This window comes from Neovison vison, chromosome 14 (genome assembly GCF_020171115.1).
Source record: "Neovison vison isolate M4711 chromosome 14, ASM_NN_V1, whole genome shotgun sequence".
In the NCBI taxonomy this organism is placed as follows: domain Eukaryota; kingdom Metazoa; phylum Chordata; class Mammalia; order Carnivora; family Mustelidae; genus Neogale; species Neogale vison.
In genome coordinates, this window is record NC_058104.1 from 34,995,491 (window position 1) to 35,009,582 (window position 14,092).

General features: G+C 45.6%; 1 protein-coding gene across 1 annotated transcript in view; it reads right to left on the reverse strand.

Annotated features, from left to right (window-relative positions):
- The window catches only part of OTOA (otoancorin), a 68,823-nt gene that overhangs the window by 11,573 nt on the left and 43,158 nt on the right, over positions 1-14,092 (reverse strand). The window contains exons 21-24 of the mRNA XM_044232906.1: positions 13,873-13,966; positions 9,762-9,891; positions 6,634-6,821; positions 4,440-4,595 (exon numbers count right to left, since the gene is read on the reverse strand). Of these exons, the coding sequence (XP_044088841.1) occupies positions 4,440-4,595; positions 6,634-6,821; positions 9,762-9,891; positions 13,873-13,966 (568 nt within the window). The remainder of the gene's footprint in view (positions 1-4,439; positions 4,596-6,633; positions 6,822-9,761; positions 9,892-13,872; positions 13,967-14,092) is intronic.

The following is a 14,092-nucleotide window of genomic DNA, read 5'->3' on the forward strand; positions in this document are numbered from 1 at the left end:
GACTCCAGAGCCTGTGCACTTAGACAGCGAAGACGTTTGGGTATGAAGAGAAGAGAGAGAGAGATTGGAGGTCGCTTTTGAACTTTTCCTATTAAGGCTTCACAATCAGGTTTCACTAGTTGGTTCATAACAATCCGTGCTCCCCGACCATCAGGCATGCCCATTTTAAAATGAAAGTGCGAAAATACAATTCAAATAAAATTACTTTGAAGATGTGGTATTAAATTGTCCTTGCCACTGAAACCTGGAAAATGCAAGCTCAGCCTGCAAGGTGATAAGCCAAAATATATTTACTCGAATGACTGGACCAGTGTATGCGTAATGATTCCGAGACAATTAATACTAACACTTTTAGGCAATATTAACCCTCTGGAAAATGAATAGCTGTAAGATTTCAATCTCTCTGTTCATCCCTCTGGCTTCTCTAATAGTTTTTTCTCCCCTTATATTGGTTTTTAAACTGAACTCTGTTAATGTATTTCCACCAGGTCTGACTATTAATCTAGAAACGGGCGTTTAAGGGTTTGATTGGGAGCGAAAGTTGAGGAAGTGACTGCAAATGATATATGCAAATGTTGGGTTTTCATATCCTCTTCAAACATATTGATAAAGCTCACTGGCATCCGTGGGAATTAAAATTGGTGCAAAGGGAGAGAGAAAGCTCTGGTTCCTATGCTGGATATATTTTTTCCGTTTTCTCCCAGACTGTGACTAGAAGGATTTTCATATCCGAAGGGTGACAGGGCACTTCTCAAACAGTCAAGATCCGTCATTATCGAATGTCAGGAGGGCATGAACCTCGGATTGCTGGGTTTAGACCATCTACCCCAAACGAGGCAAGACGCAGAGAGAGCAAGTGTGGTGGTGACTGTGACGAGGACGATGGCGTCAGCAACCACCACAATGAAAACACTTACTTCTCACTGAATACTTATGTGCCAGGCACTGTTCAAAACGTTTCACGTGTATGGACTCTGGCGATCCTCATAGCCAGGGTTCTCCAAGCTGCCAGGCGGTGGGTACAATTCACATCGTGCTGTGTTTGAATGGTGCCACTCAGAGTTAGGGGACCTGGCAATCCCGACTCTGAACATCTCGTGTGACCAGGGGACATGCATCGGTTTTGCCTGCCCAGCACCCGTCCTGCCGTTGTTTGAGAACACCACGCTCTTCCTTGGGTGAACCGTCCTGTATTTGTTTCCCCTTGCTGCTGTGACAAGTGAAACCACCGTAAATTCTGTGGCTTAACACAACACAGATTTATTCCCTTACAGTTTTAGAAGGTCCTGAGTCCTAAAATGGATCGGCAGGGTGCGCTCCTTCCGGAGGCTCTAGAGAGGATTTATCTCCTCGCTTTTTCTAGCTTCCAGAGGCTGCCTGTAGCCACATCTTCCATCTTCAGAATCAGCAGCCTAGTGCCTTCGACTCTTTTTCAGTGTCTTTCTGCTTCTCTTGTCACATGGCCACCTGTCTCCTTCTCCTGAGGACCCCTGTGATTACGCTGGACTCATCAAGAGAACTGTCCCATCTCAAGAGGCTTACATCAATCAGATCTGCAAAATCCCTTTGCCACATAAGGGAACATCGTCAAAGCCCGCAGGGATTGGGGCACGGATGTCTTTTGGGGCCTTAAGCAGCCTCCCCACCTCCCAATTCCCCACTGTCAGTTCATAGGGTCATGCTGAGATGGCCCCCACTCCCTCACGCACGCCCGGCCAGCCGACGTAGTCTACTCCTGACCACAGTCACTGCTTGGGGTGGGTAATGGCATAAATGGAGTCAACGCTGGGATTTTTTCAAAAATGCATGCAAGAGGGGCACTTTTTTTTTTTTTATGAGGATGCTGATAAGATAATATGAAAAGCCAGTGTTGAAAATGGCCACCGAGGGAGGGCTGCCTGACCCGGAAGACACCGTGGAGCAGCCAAGACCCTCCTTTCTAGCAATACGGCGGGTTAACATCCCTCCCAGTCAAAAGAAACAATTAAATTCTGGAAAGAACTTCTTTAACGCAGGAGGTATTAACTGACACAGAAACCAATCTCCTAAGCAATGAGAATTCAGAACAAGATCTATGAAACCATGATATTCAGACACTGGAAAATGGAGAACACAGGCCTACGATCCTGAAAGTGGGAACATAAATAAGGAGGGCCTGAAAATTGCCCTTGCTTCCTGCCCAGAAGCACTTTTCAGGCCAGGGAGCAGGAAACGGCACCCAAACAAACCCAGGGGTCCAGCTGAGCTGAGAACATAGAGAACCAAGGTCAGAGAGGCCAGGGCACCTGTAATCTGTGGGGAAAAGTACTGGAGAGTAAGAAACTTCAGAGAGAGAGAGAACAACAGAAGAGAAACTTGGCAGGAGAGAGAGAGAGGTCTTTCCCTGTCTGGCTGAGCACTGACCTCTCTACACAGACCAAGAGTGAAATCCACATTAAGTATCAGGAAGGAGCTTCAGAAAGCGATAGGCTGAACAATTCTCAGAGCCCATATGGAGTTGGAGAGAGAACATATGCCCACCAGCCAGAACAGAGGGGTCCTGAAGTACACAGAGCATTAGGCAGAGCAAGGATCATGTCTGAATAATGGAGATAAGTTAACTACAGAATAAGGGTCACTCTGGACTCACCCTAGTAATGCTCAAAGGGAAACCTTGGGCCACCTGGGTGGCTCAGTCAGTTAAGCATCTGCCTTTGGCTCAGGTCATGATCCCAAGCTCCTGGGATCTAGCCCCATGTCCAGCTCCCTGCTCAGCAGGGAAATTGCTTCCCCTCCTTCTGCCCCTCCACCCCTGCTCATTCTCTCTCTCTCACTATGCTCTCAAATAAATATTTTTAAATGTTAATAAATAAATAAAATTTTAAAAAGGAAGCCTCAAAAGGATCAAACTAATTTGAAAGTAATTTAAATGTATGCAACTCATAATCCAAAGGGACACGTGCACCTGAATGTTTATAGTAACAATGTCCACCATTAGCCAAACTGTGGAAAGAGCGCAGGTGTTCATCAGCAGATGAATGGATAAAGAAGATGTGGTATATATACAATGAGATATTACACAGCCATCAAAAAATGAAATCTTGCCTTTCACAATGACATGGATAGAACTAGAAGGTATTATGCTAAGCAAAATAAGTCAGAGAAAGACAATTATCATATAATCATATAATCCACTGATATGCAGAATCTAAAAAACAAAACAGAGGATCATGGCAGAAGGAAGGAAATAATAAAACAAGATGAAATCAGAGAGGGAGAAAAACCACAAGAGATTCTTAATCACAGGGAACACAATCAGGGTTGCTGGAGGTAACAGGTAGAGGGTTGGGGTAATTGGGTGATGGACATTAAGGAGGGATACAATGTAATAAGCTCTGGTTATTATATAAGGCTGATCAATCACTGTGGTGCCTGGGCAGTTCAGTCAGTTAAACAGTTGCCTTCAGCTCAGGTCATGATTCCAGAGTCCTGGGATCGAGCCCTGCATCAGGCTCCCTGCTTGGCAGAGAGCCTACTTCTCCCTCTCCCTCTGCCTGCTGCTCTGCCTACTTGTGCTCTCTGTCTCTCTGTCAAATTAGTAAATAAAATCTTCTTTAAAAAAATTAAGACTGGGGCGCCTGGGTGGCTCAGTGGGTTAAGGCCTCTGCCTTTGACTTAGGTCATGATCCCAGGGTCCTGGGATCGAGCCCCGCATTGGGCTCTCTGCTTGGCAGGAGCCTGCTTCACTTCCTCTCTCTCTCTGCCTACTTGTGATCTCTGTCAAATAAATAAAATCTTTAAAAAAAAAATTAAGACTGATGAATCACTGACCTCTACCTCTGAAACCAGTAATACATTATATGTTAATTATTTGAATTTATTTATTTATTTTTAAAGATTTATTTATTCTTTGGAGAGAGGGAGGGGGAGAGCAGAGGCAAAGGGAGAAGCAGGTTCCCCACGGAGCATGGAGACCAATGTGGGACCGGATCCCAGGACCCTGGGATCATGACCTGAGCTGAAGGCAGACATTTAACCAACTGAGCCACCCAGGCATCCCTAATCAATTGAATTTAAATTTTTAAAAAATGTTTAAAAACATATAAATGAATGAATGAATGAATGAGTGCCAGAATAAAACCAATATCCATCAAAGTAGTACAAACATTTAAATCAAACATTTTAAATCAGTTTAAATCAAACATTTAAAAATGTAAAATTTGCAATGTCCATTAACCAGTCAAAATTACCAGCCTTGCATATAAAATAAAAATACATAACCATGACTAAGATAAAACTTAGTCCACAGAAACATACTCAAAAATAACTGATGACAGAATTAGCAGCAAAGATTTTAAAGCAGCTATCATAAATACTGTATGTATAAGGACATAAAGGAAAATACATGCAAAATTAAGAAAGAAATGGAATATTTAAAAGATCAACCAGCATCTACCCACCTGTCCTGGCGTCCATTCTGTCTGCCAGCTTAGGGAAGCCACAGTGTCGATGGAGCTGAGATCCAGCTGCTCCAGCTCACTCTCATTAAGAGCCAGAGCAATGCGCCCCAGCGAGGCGATATGGTATTCTTTCCAGTAAGAAGGCATGTCCCAAACCTTCAAATGAAAAAAAAATCCAAAAAATCCAGATTAGACTGACCATTACTAATAGTATTTTAAACAGATGTAGGGTAAAGCTCTTTAATATACAAAGTTCTCTTAAAAATCAATAAGAAAAAGACAACCGCATTAGCTTTAATATATACATACATATATGTATGTACATATATACACATACATACATAAACATGAACATATATATACATACATACAAAACACACAAACAGAACAACTTTATATCATGGGACTTTATTGGTCTGATTTCTTGGCCCTCATCTTGATTTGGCCCCACAAAGGATCCCTGGCCAGTGGACTAAGGTTTCACCTAAGATGACAAGGACAATGACATCAAGGGCCATGGGGGAAGATGTTTTTATCCTCCTTTTTGTAGTCTGAGGTTTTGATTTTTTCTGGTTAAAGAGACCATTTATCTTTGTAAATACAAAACATTTTTGCTTTCTCTAGTTTTCTGTTCATGGCTAAAGAACAGAAACAAAGTTTTACTGGTTTTTGAAAAAAAAAGAAGATATGAATAAGAAATTCACAAAGGAAGAAACAGACATGGAAAAAAGTTCAGTCTCGGTCAATTTTTTTTAAACTGTACATTATCAACAATCCAAGAATACCATGTGAGCTGATCATATTGACAAGGAATAAAAAGAATGATCATTTATGGTGTTGAAAAGATATGGGGTAAAGGATATCTTCATTTACTGACGTTGAGAATATAAATTGATACATACCTTTTGGAGGGGAATTTGGTTATGTGTATCAATAGTTTTTAAGATATTTGTATGCCTTGGGGTGCCTGGGTGGCTCAGTGAGTTAAAGCCTCTGTCTTCGTCTCGGGTCATGATCCCAGAACCCTGGGATCGAGCCCTACATCAGGCTCTCTGCTCTGCGGAGAGCCTGCTTCCTCCTCTCTCTCTCTGCCTGCCTCTCTGACTACTTGTGATCTCTGTCTGTCAAATAAATAAATAATCTTTTTTTAAAAAAAAAAGATATTTGTATGACTTGACCCCAGAATTCCACCTCAGGGAATCTAGACTAAGTAAATAATGAGATAAATGCCCCCCAAAATATGGACAAATAGGTACTCTGAGGCATTAAAAACATATAAGCAACCTAACAGTCTACCAATTTGCTCAATAATAATTGCACAATAAACAAGGACCAGAAAAAAAGTACCAATCATAAAATGAAATACATGACTGTTTAAAATGCTGATATAAATTTATATTTCTGATATGGAAAAATATGTGTTTATACTGTTGGGTATAGACATCAAGTTACTGAATAGGGGTGGGCATGACACTATATTTTTCTAACATGTATGTGTGAGTATACATGAAATACATAAATACATCTGATACATATACCCAGAAGTCTGGGGAAATTCAGGTGAATATATAAAAATCTTAACAGTGCTTACCTCTGGGTAGAAGATTATGACAGATTATCTTTATTGTTTTCCAACTTTTCTACAATAAACTTGGGTCCTTTATATAAAAATGAGTTATAAAAGGAACTTACTGTCTTAATCCCACAAGGATAACCAGATACTCTACAACTATTCAAATGGCTGAAACAAGCCACTCAAAGGGAAATTTATAAAGATGGAAAAAAGGCTTGTAGTCCCCTTTTTACTCCTTTCTGCTGTTTTCCACACGTTTCCAAAGGATTCTGAGAAAACCTGCTGTAAGCGGCAATTGCCGTTCTCCGAGTGGAGAAAGAAAAGACACCATTCCTGGAAACCGTCTCAGTCAGAGGCACCAGAACATCCACAGAACTTCTACTGAGTGTCCATGAGATGCCAAGACACATCTCTGTTCTCTGCCACAGTCCGAGAGGGAGGAACGAGAAAATTCTCAGATGTGGAGCGCACACCTATGACACCCAGTTGATGGGGAGAAACTGCGAGGGACAGCCGCGCCTGGGAAAACTCCCCGGGGTGGGCTCCGCGCACAGAAGGGCTGAGACCGTCCTGCTGGGGTTTTCCCTCTCTTGAATGCTCCCTCCCTGAGGTGGGCTTTACCTGTACAGCCTTCTCCTTCAGGGTCATCAGCTGAGGCAGCCTGAAACCCCTGACGGCCCCCAGAAGCTCCACGTTCCGGATGAACGTGGATTCCTCCATGCAGAGCAGGTCGGCGGGGGCCCAGCAGGCATTGGCTTCCGCCAACTTTAGGATGTCACCAGAAGAAGGAGCCATGACTCCACGGCAACCTCAAGAATGGGGAGGAACAGAGGGAAGAGAGCTTCAGGGAATGTTAGTCTTTACTGAAATGAGTAATCTCCTTGTCTGGGGAGATTTACTCAGGAGGGGCAGCATAGCATAGATATTGAGAGCAGGGACGCGGGGGACAGCTTGAATCCCACTTCCGGCGCTTCTTGCTAATTACAAAATCACGGAAATGCCAAACTTTTGCACGGCCACATGCACATAGTAGGAGCTCTGCAGCACTACAGTGGAGCTCCAAATTGCCTGGAGAACAGTGGGAGCTGGCAGTGAACAGTTCTGGTTTCAGATTCAAATCCAAAGCTCTTTAACCCTTCTCTGCCTCAGTTCCCTCGTCAATAAAATGAGGATAGAATTATCTCATCAAATTTTTGGAAGGATTAAATGTATTATTATTATATATGAAGCACTTAGAATAATGCCAGGTATACAGTAAGCACTCAATACTTGTTAGCTATCTTCGTTAGTTATGTTACCAGCAGCTGCCACCTCAGGCATTTATTTGCAACCCAAAGTTAAGGCTTCCAGAATTACAAGGAAAAAAAGAACGTGGTAACGGTGGGATGCCTGAGTGGGTCAGTCTGTTAAACGTCTGCCTTTGGCTCGAGTCACGATCCCGGGGTCCTGGGATCGAGTCCCACATCCGTCGGGCTCCATGCTCAGCAGGGAGTCTGCTTCTCCCTCTCCCTCTGTTTCTCTATCCCACGTGTGTGTGTGTGTGCGCGCGTGCATGCTCGGGCGTGCTCTCTCTCAAGTAAATAAATAAAATCTTCAAGTGTGGGAAGGAAGAATGATTTGGCATCGTGGGGGCTATGCCCTTCCCACTTTCTGGGAAAGAGGAGAAATGGGCCTGGCAGCAGGAGAAACCCATCCATTTCAGTCTTTGACCGAGTTGAATCTCAACGTGGTTAAACCAGTTAACATCATCAACACACCAATGAGATATTTCTCCCTTGTTGCTCCACTGGGAGAAAACTCAAAGCTCCTCATCCAAAGAGCAATCCTGGCTCTCCTGTCTTAGCGGCGGTCCACCCCTGAGGTGCACAAAATGACCAGCACCCCCCAGCCAGACCACGCCCCAGCCCTGTGGCCACTCCCTCCTCACTGCCTCTCAGCGGCTACTCACTGGACTCCAGGAGGTGAAAGCAGACCAAACCCAGGTCGCCACATGTGGTCCTCAAGCATTTTTACCACAAAAGACACAACCCTACTCCACCCCGACTTTCCAATGAAAACAGGATCCAGTGAATCAGAATTAGAGAGGAACCAAATGGTTATACCGTGCGGCAGGAACTTGGCCTTTTCCTGCTGTGGTCCCTGCCTGGCACATAGTAGGTGTTTAGCAAGTATTTGTTAAATGAATACACACACACACACACACACACACACACATTAACTAAAATGAAACCAACCAACCATTCTGCTATGCCATTAATTACTACAAGCACAGCAATAACGAGTACCCAGAACCATGAAAGAAAACTCCAGGGATGCAGTCATGGCAGAGTGTCCTCCCCAGAGTGTGGTGGGTCTCCCTTCTGCACACCCACACGCACAGAGCAGGACGCCTGCCACGTGACGAGTGCACCGCTGGGCTGTGAGGGCAGGAGGAGCTAGTGGCGATCATCGCCAGCTCTGGGTACCAATCCCAGAGCTGCATTGCTCGCTCCATGACTTTGGCCAAGCCTCTTTCTCTCTCTCTACACCTCAGTTTCCCTTGTCAAGAAAATGCGAGCAAGCCCAGGACAGAAGTACACGGAGAGAGGACCACCCAAGATCAACATGAATCAGACTGTGACCCTTCTTTGCTTGGTGCTTCCGTGAAACCCCAACCAAAAGACAAAGACAAAGAAAGTCCTTCGGGCTTCCTTTATAAAGCCCTACATGGCCCTGTCTCTCGTGCAGTCCAGCCACACTGGTCTCTCACGTCCCATTCCTTTCTGTACCCGTTACACTTCCATTTGCCGGGAAGACACCGACACCACGTGTCCACACAGTCCGCCCCCACGCTCCCTGGGGCTTTCCTGAAATGTCCCCTTCTCAGCGAAACCCACCTCCACAGTTCTTTTTGCAAATTATAATTCCCCTCCCCCATCCCCACTCACTGACCCTCTCCTTGCCTGGCTTTATTTTCCTTCTTGGCATTTATCATCCCACAAAAAAACTACATCTTTTACTGTGTGTGTGTGATTTACTGCCGGGTGCCCGCCCCCATGGCCCAGCCCCCGGTCCTCTGCGAGCACAGGGATTTTTGTTTTGTCCACACACTCAGTACTCCATAATTATTTTGGCAGGACAGAAAGCAAGCACTGACTACCAGCTATTAGTCTTATAATTATTATTGGGTCTGATTAACCTCGTCTCTGCCTGCTTGGCACAGGTCTGTGCTCGGTGGGTGCATGAAAGTCATAAAAACAGCGAACACCTCTGGAGCATTTCCTACATTGCCCGGGCACTGTTGTGAACAGCCTGACAGGTTCCAGTCCACTAACCCTCATGACAACCTAAGGAGGTAAGGACTCTCATTCTCCCCGTCTTACGGGGAGGATGAACACCGAGGCCCAGAGAGGTTAAAGGGTTTACCCAAAGTCCCACAGCCAGTAAGCAACAGATCCAGGCCTCACAGCCTGGCCCCAGCCCTGCAAAACACTGTCACTCAGCCATCTATACCCTTTAAGTCAATTCTTTTGAAATGTTTGTTGCCATGTGATCCCCATTTAACTGTCTGGCCTGGGTAAGGAGCCCAAGACAAGACGGTTTCCAAATTGCTTTACTACGGGGTCACTCTCTGGCTTGTGGCTTTCTGCCATGCCGCGGCTCTGCCCGCTTTGCATCCAGTCCCCTGGACAAAGGAGCCCTCTGGATATCAGGGACTCGGCCAAAGACCACCGCCCCGGCTCCGGCGGAGACACCCCGGAAACACTCACCGGGGCTGGGGGCCGAGCTGGGGCTCTTCTCCCTGCTATTCCGGACAGATTCAAAGACAGCCCGGAGGAATCCTTGCGGGGGCAAGGTCCCGGCTGTCTCGGACGCTGTCTGCTGAAGGATATCAGGAAACTGCGTGCAGGAAAGAAGAGGAAGGAGGAGGAACACATAATAATTAAAGTACATTAAACACAGATTTACACTGTGATACTACTTGGTCCCTCAGGGGTTGTGTTTCTTCTATAGAAGCTTCTTCTTTAAATTTATCCCCGAGCCCAACTAATTCAGTCTCCACAAAGAATCATCCAAAATAATTCTTAACCCCATTAGCAATCCAATAAACGTTCGATAACTCAAGTACTTATTGTTTTTCACCCATCCGATTACCAAAAATAAAGTGATAATGCTTAAAAATAAGATGAAGCGATAAGGTTTAATGCTGAACAAAATGCAGTAAATGCATATGCTTGCTCTTCTGTGAGATGGTTAAATGGTGCAGAATTACCGGAGCAACCTGGTAAGATCTATCAGAAATGCAGGGGAGCCTACCCTGTTTTGGTCTGGCATTGTTTTTAAATTTTCACTAAACTTGGGGTCCCTGGGTGGCTCAGTGGGTTAAAGTCTCTGCCTTTGGCTCAGGTCATGATCTCAGGGCCCTGGGATGGAGCCCCGAATTGGGCTCTCTGCTCAGCGGGGAGCCTTCCTCTCTCTGCCTGCCTCTCTGCCTACTTGTGATCTCTGTCAAATAAATAAATAAAATCTTTCCTTTTTAATAACTTTTTTTAAAGATTTTACTTATTTATTTGACAGAGAGAAAGGCAGAGAGAGACGAGAGAGGGAGGAAGCAGACTCTCTGCAGAGCAGAGAGCCCGATGCGGGGCTCAATCCCAGGACCCTGGGATCATGACCTGAGCTGAAGGCAGAGGCTTTAACCCACGGAGCCACCCAGGTGCCCCATAAATAAAAATCTTAAAAAAAATTTTTTTTTCACTAAACTTTACACGTATCCTAAAAAAGAAGAAAGACAGGGGGCTCCCGGGTGGCTTGGTGGGTGGACCGTCCAACTCTTGATTTTGGCTCAGGCCATGATCTTGTGGTTGTGGGGTCAGGCCCTGTGCTCAGTGGGCAGTCTGCTTGAGATTAATATTCTCTCTCTCTCTCCCCCTCCGCTACCCCTGCTCCTTCAGCCCCATCCCTCCTCATGCTCTTTCTCTCTCTCTCTCTCAAATAATTAAATAAATCTTTTTTTTTTTTCTTTTAAGAGAAAGAGAGAATGATCTCTAATTCTGAGTGGAGACTAGAAACGAGGGATCCTCCAGTTGCCCTGGAGAAGGTGCCATTTCCCATCTAGAACCGGTGTGATGTGTCAAGACCCAGGATCTTACTGGCAGACCCACCATGGGTGCAGAGCATTTTCCAAACTCTCTCACACAGGATGGGTCACTGGGTCCCACTCTGTCCAAAGAGAAAAGCCCCTAGCTCCTTTTTCAATTCTAACCTTCAGAATCAGCATCCCACTCTAAACCCCAGTAGTTCCCCAACCGCGCTGCAGGTGACAATCACCTGGGAAATCTTCAGACACCCAGGCCCCACCCCGGAGATTCTAAGACCACTGGCCTGGGCTGGGGACCACGTCAGTGTCCTTTTAGAATCTCTCCAGTGATTGTCATGAGCAGCTAAGGTCACAAGCAACTCACAAGAAGACATTGTTAACTCTTAAATAAAAACAAAATGCAGGGCTGCCTGGGTGGCTCAGTGGGTTAAAGCCTCTGCCTTTGGGTCAGGTCATGATCCCAGGGTCCTGGAATCGAGCCCCGCATCAGGGTCTCTGCTTAGCAGGGAGCCTATTTCCTCCTCTCTCTCTGCCTACTTGTGATCTCTGTCAAATAAATAAAATCTTTTTTAAAAAAATGAAAATGCACAGCAGAGTGAATGGTATTTTCCATTCGGTATTTTTAAATAATTTTATTTATTTATTTATTTATTTGACAGACAGAGATCACAAGTAGGTGGAGAAGCAGGCTGAGGGGGGAGCAGGCTCCCCACTGAGCAGGGAGCCTGATGCGGGGCTCGATCTCAGGACCCTGAGATCATGACCCGAGCTGAAGGCAGAGGCTTTAACCCACCGAGCCACCCAGGCGCCCCCCATTCTGTGTTTTTTTAAGGAAAGAACATATATAAGCAGGAAGAGAATTGATCTGAAAGGATGGAGCAGAATCTGTGAAGACCGATCACCTCTGGGGAGACAGGCTGGGGACTTTGAAGTGGGAGGTAAAGGGGAGCACAGTCTGTCATCCTTTAACTTCTGGTATAGTTGAAATTTCATAACCAAGAGCATCTATTACTTGTCTTATTAAAGATGTCAGTCGTTGAAAAAAAGTAGAGAGACTAATACGACACAACACCCATGTACCCACAACCTAACTTAAGAAACAAAACATCACAAATATCATTGATAGGTCCCTCCCTCCCTCTTTGGTCTTACTTACCCCGAAGTAACGAGCACTCTGAATTTAACATTAACCATGCTCATGCATTTCTAAACCTGTAGAACTGTTTTTGCGTGCACTTAAAGTTAATAAGACTATTTTCATGGTGAAAAAAAAAAAAACCACTACCATTATAGCATTTTCTTTTTTTTAAGATTTTATTTATTTATTTGACAGAGAGATCACAAGTAGGCAGAGAGGCAGAGAGAGGGAGGGAAGCAGGCTTGCCGCTGAGCAAAGAGCCCGATGCGGGGCTCGATCTCAGGATTCTGGGATCATGACCTGAGCCAAAGGCAGAGGCTTTATCCTATTGAGCCCCCCAGGCGCCCCCCATTATAGCATTTTCATGGTGAAAAAAAAATCTAAGATTTATATATTTCATATCCTACCATACGCAGGCTTTTGCAACTTACCTTTTTTAACCCTGCACTGTGTTTCTGAGATTTAACTATAAAAACGGAGATTAAACTTTTTCGATTTCAAAAACTGATCTTCAGAAGATTAGATAAGGGGGCGCCTGGGTGGCTCAGCGGGTTAAAGCCTCTGCCTTCGGCTCAGGTCATGATCCCAGGGTCCTGGGATCGAGTCCCACATGGGGCTCTCTGCTCAGAGTGCCATGAGGCTCTCTGCTCCTCCTCTCTCTCTGCCTGCCTCTCTGCCTACTTGTGATCTTTGTCTGTCAAATAAATAAAATCTTAAAAAAAAAAAAAAAGAAGATTAGATAAGTATATGATATATAAGCATCAGCTGCTTGTGATGCACGTCCGGACACCCCAGAAGACGACGTGCCCATGCCTGGACGCTGGAATGCACACCGCGGGTGAACGTGGGTGACACGCGGTGCATTCTGGTTCCGCTGAGCACGTAGGACAACGTCCACCTTGCGTACACACGTACAGGGATGAGAGTGTGGGCATGCGCCTTGCGGTCCACCTGAATGTCATCCAGCAACCACTTACTCCCCCCGCCCTCCACTTCCGCAGGAAGGAGACTACTTCCGCACCCCCAAGGCTGAGCTTGGTCATGTGACTTGCTTTGGCCAATGGAAAATGATAGTATGGTGTCTCCCGGCGGAGACCTTAAAGAAAACTGTACTTGCACTTTGGAGCTCCCTCTTCGGGAGTCTCAGACCTTCCTGGTGAGAAGCAGCAGCTCCAGGTAGCCTGAGCCCTACACTGTCTAACCTTTGGAGAGTTGCTCCAAACAAAGTGTGTGCCCAAAGGCAATGCTCCATAAGGATTTGGTTTTGGATGAAATGTGACTGCACACGCTGGACATACGTGTGCATGTGTTTATGGCAGTGCTGTGTGTAGGCGCGCAAACATGGCCTGCATGTGGGAAGCTTGTGGACAGCAGGGTTGTCGCTGACCTACAGCATCTAGTCTGGGCACAGCTGCCCCGAAGGCCATGTGAAAAGCCCAGAGTTGGTTTTGCTGTCTTACTCCCTTTTCCCAAACCCTGGGCATCCTGGAGCAGAGCTGGAAACACCTGAGCCATCTGAGGCAGGGGGGGAAGGTTCCAGAAAGCAAATAGGCAGTAAACCCAGTGGTCAGTTACAACTGACCACACTTTCTCTGTCCCTTCAAATCCCTTCCACCTTCCAAGGATGGAACACAAGAGGTACCTTTGTGGCAACTGAGCTTAATTCGTCTTCTGAAAAAAGCATTAGAAAGGGTCCCAAGTCCTTTGCCGTCTCAGCCGTCCAGTTCTGGGGGAGTCTAGGAGGAGAGGATAAGCAGTCAACTGAAACACTGTGTTCTTGTCCCTGTCTCGCAGCATCCTTTTCTTGCAGGAACAAACCAACTTCATACCTGGACCAGTCCCACTTCCCCGACCTAGAGAAC